Source organism: Alosa pseudoharengus, unplaced genomic scaffold (assembly GCF_046254945.1).
Source record: "Alosa pseudoharengus isolate Yale_2024_CS ecotype anadromous, Long Island Sound unplaced genomic scaffold, YU_APseudo_1.1 YU_APseudo_1.1_scf_18, whole genome shotgun sequence".
In the NCBI taxonomy this organism is placed as follows: domain Eukaryota; kingdom Metazoa; phylum Chordata; class Actinopteri; order Clupeiformes; family Clupeidae; genus Alosa; species Alosa pseudoharengus.
In genome coordinates, this window is record NW_027468650.1 from 33,526,238 (window position 1) to 33,533,844 (window position 7,607).

A 7,607-nucleotide genomic window follows, 5' to 3' on the forward strand; every position below is an offset into this window, starting at 1 on the left:
GTAACTGATTTGTCTGCCTTTATGCATTCTTATAAGCCCTTTAAGTTCCTCCCACATCGAAGAATGTGATACAAAGTTCCTGTGAAGTGTAGACCTCTAGAGGCTTTGTTGTCACTGCAGGAGACACCCAATGTGGTCGCACCCCTGTGTGGCGAGAGGCTGTGATTACAGATGCCAGCCTGACAAGGCCCTGGGTGATATTTGCCATCACAGTCACAGCCACAGCCAGATCCACTTCTCTCTGAAAAAAACCTCCTTGAAAATCATGCAGGCCCAGGGGCCCAAGAGGTCAGGGGGCCCTGAAGCCCAAGCCTTTGCATGGAATCATTGCCTTAATATCACGAATTTCCCCTTGGGGATTAATAAAGTATCTATCTATCTATCTATCTATCTATCTATCTATCTATCTATCTAACAAATCAGGATGTAGGCTATGAATCTGATTGAATTTAGTATTGGCCATCTCCAAAATGCACCAGAATACAAGAAATCACATCAAACAAATTAAAAATGTTCTGGGGGAGGACCCCCAAACCCCCCCTCCCACATATACGACAATTAGTGGGGGGCCCGAAAGTTCATAATCCGCCCATGGGCATGCTGTCCCGTAGTGGCCCTTTAATAAGCACATCTGCTATACTGCATCTACAGTATGTGTTGTACTGTGGTTTAGGCAGCTGCTTAGGGAAGTTCAGACCGACCTTTCTGCATACAAAGACAAACGTGTCTATGGTGTAATGTGGTGGGACATGATAGATAATGGATGCCAAGTGTCCAATAACACTGAGCGCTCTGGTCATCCTGAGACTGAGTGTTGTGTCATAGACAGGAAACACAGTGGCTGTTTCTATTAATAGCACACTGGACGAGCAGAGCATGGCCTCCTCTGCTTCATCAGCTACTTTAGGGGCCGAGAGAAACACACTCCTATCTTGTGCAGACCGCTGGAACTCCAGTCACAGACGGAGGTGAAATCTGTGGACACAGTGCACATGCATTCATACATTGGCGGTTAGTGACCCCTTCACTCCAAAGCGCTTTGGGTTCCTTGAAAAGTGCTATATAAAGGCGAGGTGTTGTTGAAATACTGATTTGGCCCCATAGACAACAACGATGGTTTCCTGGGCCTCTTGGAGTAAGTCTCAAAAGAGATGCATACTCACTGTCTTCTCACCAGTCAGGGTGTTCTTCAGATACAGGACAGAGTGCTGCCATAATAATGCTATGGCTATATGTTGGTCACAAGTCAGTATGAATATGGGAGGTGGAGGCCCAGAGGATGCTAAAGCAATCTTCACTTTTTTTTTAATTTCCCGTCCATTTCACAACAGCCCATTATACTGTACACAGGTCACTTGTGGGGTGTGGTGCACTTTGGGTCCTGACCAGTGATGCCAGTAACGCGTTACTCTATTCTGACCATTTTTTCTGTAACGAGTAGCCTAATCTAGCGCGCTACTATTTCCAAACCAGTAATCAGATTAAAGTTACTTATCCAAGTCATTGTACGTTACTATTTTGTCATTTTCCTTAGTAAAATATATTCTTTGCTTTCTTCTTGTCTTGTGGATTAACGTCATATGCTCATGTTTTCATGAGGACAACTCGTGTAATAGGCTACCATGCATGCAGCGACGCAAACATAAACAACAATGGAGGGAGGAGAGTTTGTGTCAGCTAAACATGACAACATTAAGGTACGTTGTACACTCTGTGCTGGCAACAAAGTGCTGTCTATAGACATCCCAAGTCTCCCGAAGTCCTGGGAGTCTCCCGCGGTTCCCTGACGCCTGCAAATTAGATAAAATCTCCCTGAATCTAGAGCGAACAAGAGCGCGCACAGTTTTCAGTGTAGGTGGGCTTTTATATCCTTTCTCCCGAACTAAATTAATCCGTGTACCCTTGTCTCGTAAGAGTAAAACATAATGATAGTCTTGCACACTGCACTGTTTGTAACAGTGACTTTAGCATACCTCATGGCGGTTTAAATGATTGCAAAAGACTTGTTGAGGTGAGTTTAACAAGTGTCTTTTCATTTGCATATTATTCAGGCCTATACTAGATGGCTAGTTGCCAAGGCTATGAAAAGCCCAAACTACCAAAATCTACATATTTTATTATCACAATTTCTATCTATAGGCCTTCCTTATTTGGTGTACTAACTAGACATTATTGAACAAACATATTCACCTGAATTTCAGTATCTAGTAGTAGTAGGCTAAAGGGATAGCTCCCTGAAATTACTTTTTTCAGGTTGGGATGTTTACATTGTTGACACTGTTAGAATGCACTTTCAATAAAGTGAGTTTTGGCAAAACCGGTTGTCATTTTTATGTTGTACAGTATATGAGGCTGCTGGGGTGTTGTCGGCAGCTGCTGTAACTAATAAAGTAACTTGTAATCTAACTTAATTACTTTTAAAATCAAGTAATCAGTAAAGTAACTAAGTTACCTTTTTAAAGGAGTAATCAGTAATCAGATTCCTTTTTCAAGGTTACTGTGGCAACACTGGTGATTGACCCATCTCATCTTTGGATTTGTGTTCATGGCAGCTTAATCATGATCACATGTTTGGGTTTGGTAACTACATCCTTTAAACAGGTCTGGTCATTTTCAATATGAGAACAATCAGGCCGTATCTAACCGAACATACCACCCAGCTCTTGGTGCAGACCATGGCTCTCCTGCCTCAACTCCTGTAACACCCTCCTCACAGGCCTCCGACTGACTGATGAAACGCGCAGGTCCAGAACATGGTGGCCCTTTCAATCAACCGAAAAGGGCAAACGTTACCCCGCTGTTCATTGAGGTCCACTGGCTACCCTTACCCACCACCTGCATCAATTCCAAGTCACTAATGCTTGCTTATAGTGATGACTAGGTCTGCTCCCACTTACTTAGATCCTCTCATAAAGGCTTTTGTTAGCCCTTGGCCTCTACATTCACATTCACTGGCACTGCTGCCCCTACACTCATGGTAATCCAGATTATTTTCATTTGTAGTTTCCCAAGGAGGAAGGACCTACCACATGCTACCAGAGCAGGGACACCCCTCTCACCCTTCTCTACAGTGTTCTCCACACTGAATGGCACCCTTGGTACAGTTGAGTAAAAAGTTATCTTGGTGTCACAATGGAAACAATGAGGAAAAATCCAATCTTAAAGGAAAGCAAATTTATTGTGAAATAGAAATATCTCCTAAAGAAATAACTATTTTTAACAAAAAGACAAGTGGCACAATTATTGCAAACATTTAATATCCCTGCATTTAAAACATCTACAGCCTCCCTCTGCCAATAAAACAGCTCGTAATCTCTTATAACATCCCTTAAAGTCACGGAATACAAAGCAAAGGATTTGAGACCATTCCTCTTTACAAAATCTCTCCAGATTGTCCAGATTCGCAGGGCCTCACCTGTGCATTCTCCTCTTTAACTCACCCCACTGTTTTGCCATGGAGTTCAGATCAGAGGACTGAGATGATAATGGTAGAAGCTTGATTTTTTGTTCAGTAAACCATTTTTGTTGTGATCTGGGCATATGTTTTGGTTCATTGACCTGCTAATGATCCAATTATGATTCACTTTTAGTGTCTTGTGTTCAAGTTCTTCTTGAAGTTCATTATACCATGGACCCTAATGAGGTTCCCAGGGTCCTTTGAATAAAATTAGCCTAGTATCATAAACCCTTCATCAGTTACCATTCTCATGTGTTTTTTCAGTATAGTCATTCTTCTATGTATGTCAACCTAGCGTGTTTCTCGCCAAAGAGTGCAATTTTCATTTCATCTGACTATAGACCATGATTCCCGTCAAAGCCACTGTAGCACAGTAACTCCTGTCATTTACATTGTCATTATATGATAGGAAAGGCTTTTACCTGGAAATCCCTCTAAATAATTTATTTTCACAGAAGTCACTTTTGAAGATTTTTTGGAGACTTGGTGACCCCAAGGTGATACTTTTTTCTGTAACTCACTAACAGTGATTCTTATGGATTGTTTTGTCTCATTTACCATCCTCCTCACTGTGTGTGGGGAAAGATAAACATGGATCTTTGTCCAAGTAGGTTTTCCACATTTCCAGTTGATGGAATTTAAAACAAAATACTACATTATTATGACCACCGCTAGCGAATCGGTCATATAGGGATTATCAAAGGTTTTTTTTTTTTCCCCGTCATCTACTTCCTGAATTTTTGGTCAACGATACACCGAAACACCGGGGCACATGAATTTGGTGGGTATGTAGCCCCCCTAAAACTTAAACTTCTGCACTTTCATCCTCTTTGTTATTGCAGTATTAATCTAAGGAGATGAAGGCTTCCACTGAAATGCTGCTTGAATGTTTCTTTTTTGGGGGGCTTTTATGCCTTTAATTGACAGGACAGTGGAGAACGAGAGGAAGTGAGTGGGAGAGAGAGTCGGGTGGGATCCGGAAAGGACCACGGGGCGGGAATCGAACTCGGGTCGCCGGCGTACGGTGCAGATGCCCCAGTCAGTTGCGCCACAACCGGGGCCATGCTGCTTGAATGTTGTTCCTCATTTCTGTGGGCCTAAATTGGATAAAAATGTCTGCTAAATGAATACATGTAAATGAGTAAATGTACTTCCGGTGGAGCGTCAGTTGGACTGTAACGGCATCTTCTGTGGTATTATGCTACTTTTGTGTTCACTCGTACACTGAATATCCTGTTTATGCCCAACAGCGCAACTCTTTATTCAACTTTGATACACACATAAATTCTTTGGCATTGTGACGTGCTCACTAGGTGCAACACTCAACCATGTCCACGTAAACAGGTACAATAAAACAAGAGCTGCTACGCCCCGCCGGAAATATAAAGCTGGCTGAGGGCCTTCCATAGCATATAGTGAATTTGTGGCCATCAGTGTTGTGGCAGCTTAATTGGCTTGTTTGTGAAAATGTGGGCAGAATTGAGCACATGTTGGACGACTTTAAAAAAAAAAAAAATGCCGGCAGCCCACTTTTTGACTGAATTAGCTAGCCTAGTTCAGTTCAGTCATTGAGATGGGGTTGTAACTTCCTCCCTCTCTGCATATCTATGTAATGCCTCCATAACAACAAACTGTATTTTATCGTGTCTGATATCAAATTATTTTTGTTGCCTTACCAGGATGTAGTGGAATAGCCCTGTCTAGTTACTGAGACAAAAGTAGCATGACAATTGATGTTTTTATGAATGGGAAAGTGTTGGAGTCAATCATTTTTACAACTTCTTAATGGGTAGGCCTACTGGATATTTGGTTACATCCACTGAATGTCACAGAACATTTCCCTATCTGCTCAAAATAGTGACAAAATAGTGTGTCACAAGTGTTATTAAGTTGATTTCCAGGCAGTGAAACACAAACATTTGGTTTATATCTGATATAACTGATTTTGATATTTTATTTCAACTCCTGTTCAACCTAAGTTCCTTTTTCTACAGTGTGCCACTGAAAAATTTTCTTAACGCTTTGCAGACTGTGAAAATAGATATTCTATATATACAGTCTATGGGTTATCATTGTAACAATGTTTTGATAAACTGAGGCAGTTTTTTTTTTTTTTCCGAGACAATTGGATGTTTCTAGCATTTGGGGGATCCGGATCCAAGTGTTCTTTTGTAAAGAAAAAAACACAATCATACACATAATCATATATAGATATGCATGTATTTGTAAGTTTGAATCAATTCTCCATACAAGATAAATAAAAGGCTACCAATAGCATTTGTCAACATTATGTAGAGTCCGTGAAGGGAGAAAAATAATGACCAAATAAAAACATGATTGTCAATCAATGTGCTTCACAAAACTCTCAATGAATAAATAATCTGCCGAACTTCAAATATTTACAATATTAACAAGGACAACAAATAAAAGCTTTGGATCATTTGACATGACGGTAAGCTTGCGCGTGGACTGTATCAGCAGTTCCCAAAGGTCAGCGTAAAGACAACCCTAGCGACCATAGCAATGGCAACATTACATTTAGAATTCGCACTCTTAATGCCAGTTTCATGTTTTTTTTCTTCAGCTGTACATTTCATACTGCCTCGCATTAACAAACAAAAAGTAGAAAATCAAATAAAAATAAAATAATAATAATAACAATAATAATACAAACAAAACATCAACATTACGCTAACATTGCATTCCCCACAAAAACGGAAATGACAACTATAATCCAACAAGGATAAAAAGGCAATTAACAAGAATCACAGGCGAGAGAGAGAGAAAGTGAAAGAGAGAGATAGAGAGAAAGAGAGAGAGGAGTGTCAGGAAGTGAAGAATGAAAAGACTTGGACGAATGAGCGTCAAAGTACATCAGTGTGCTCCTCAAAGTGTTCAGGGATGCTGTTTGGGTGGGGGTGGGGCGAGGTTGAGGAGAGGAGGGATACAGTAGCGCGTTGCTCCAGCGGACTCTTGCTGAAATGTACATACACAGAGCACGGGGGTGTCAAAGGTCAAGGTCAAATATCAAGGTTGGGGGGGGGGGTCGTAGGTGAAGGAGGGTCACGGATCACCACAGACAGTTCAGCTGGGCAGTGCAAGCATCTGGTCCTCCCTTCCTTTAAAAAAACCATCAAAGGTTTCTCGCAAAGTTGTTTTGTTATTCCCGTTTATCCTTCGCGATCCCCGTTCGAAGACCACATTCCCACGTCGCCAGCGTCTCCTGACTTAGGGGGCGGCCTAAGCAGCACTTGTCCTATGCTGGGTCGCGCGTCCAGCACTTTTTAAAAACATTCATGCGTGTTTGCGTCTCAGTCCGGGGTTAAGCGGGGTGCCAGAGGTGGGGTGGGGGCAGGGGCGGGGCAGGGGCGGGGCAGAAGGGGGAAGCCTCCAGCCTAGACGAAAAACTTAACCAGAATTCAAGTACTCCAGTGCCACTTCATAACAGAACTTATACTGATCCTGCAAGGCAAACAGAAAGAGAAAAGAACATCTTAGAAAGGCAGCCAGATATAGTCATCCGAATTTAAAGTTGACTGATATTAAGCAGACACTTTTATCCAAAGTGACACTGTTTCGCAATGGCGGGAATTGAACCTGGGTTGAGATCATCAGTCAGTGACATTGCCACCGCTCCACCACACACACAATTTCTTAATGTGCAATAAAACATAATGTGCACTATCTGGGGCATAGTGTGAGTTGTAATGTGACTGCATCCTTTGGGGCAATGAACAGTGTATTGAGCAATATTATACACAGGAGGATATTCAGATTGTATCTGTACTATAACACCATCAAGTTAATGCGTACTGAGACATCAAGAGTGTTGCGTACCAGTAGGTCGACCATGTTGGGTTTGTTGTTCCTCAGTGTCTTAACGGCGTGAAACACGTCCACTGAGCGCTGGTGTCTCAGCATTTCACACACAATACTGATTGCACAGAACGTCCCGCTACGTCCTCCTCCATTCCTGAGAGAGGGGGAGAGAGACAGAAAGAGAGAGAGAGGGAGAGAAAGAGAAAAGAGAGAGGTCTTTAGTCTCAGTAAACCAACTGGAATTCATCATGTGAGAACCTAGAAAAAAAGTCTTGCACACACGCATTCTTTTGCTGATTGCCAAAAAATGCAACATTATTCTAACAGTGGT

The 7,607-nt window shown here is 42.0% G+C and overlaps 1 protein-coding gene across 7 annotated transcripts in view; it reads right to left on the minus strand.

Annotated features, from left to right (window-relative positions):
• Nucleotides 1-5,658: 5,658 nt before the first annotated feature.
• LOC143131394 (receptor-type tyrosine-protein phosphatase mu-like) overlaps nucleotides 5,659-7,607 on the minus strand; it is a 194,837-nt gene continuing 192,888 nt past the window's right edge. For all 7 annotated transcript variants that reach the window (XM_076291013.1, XM_076291009.1, XM_076291012.1 and 4 more), the window contains 2 exons: nucleotides 7,295-7,430; nucleotides 5,659-6,919 (listed from right to left, as the gene is read on the minus strand). In XM_076291013.1, the coding sequence (XP_076147128.1) occupies nucleotides 6,866-6,919; nucleotides 7,295-7,430 (190 nt within the window). In that variant the 3' untranslated portion in view covers nucleotides 5,659-6,865. The remainder of the gene's footprint in view (nucleotides 6,920-7,294; nucleotides 7,431-7,607) is intronic.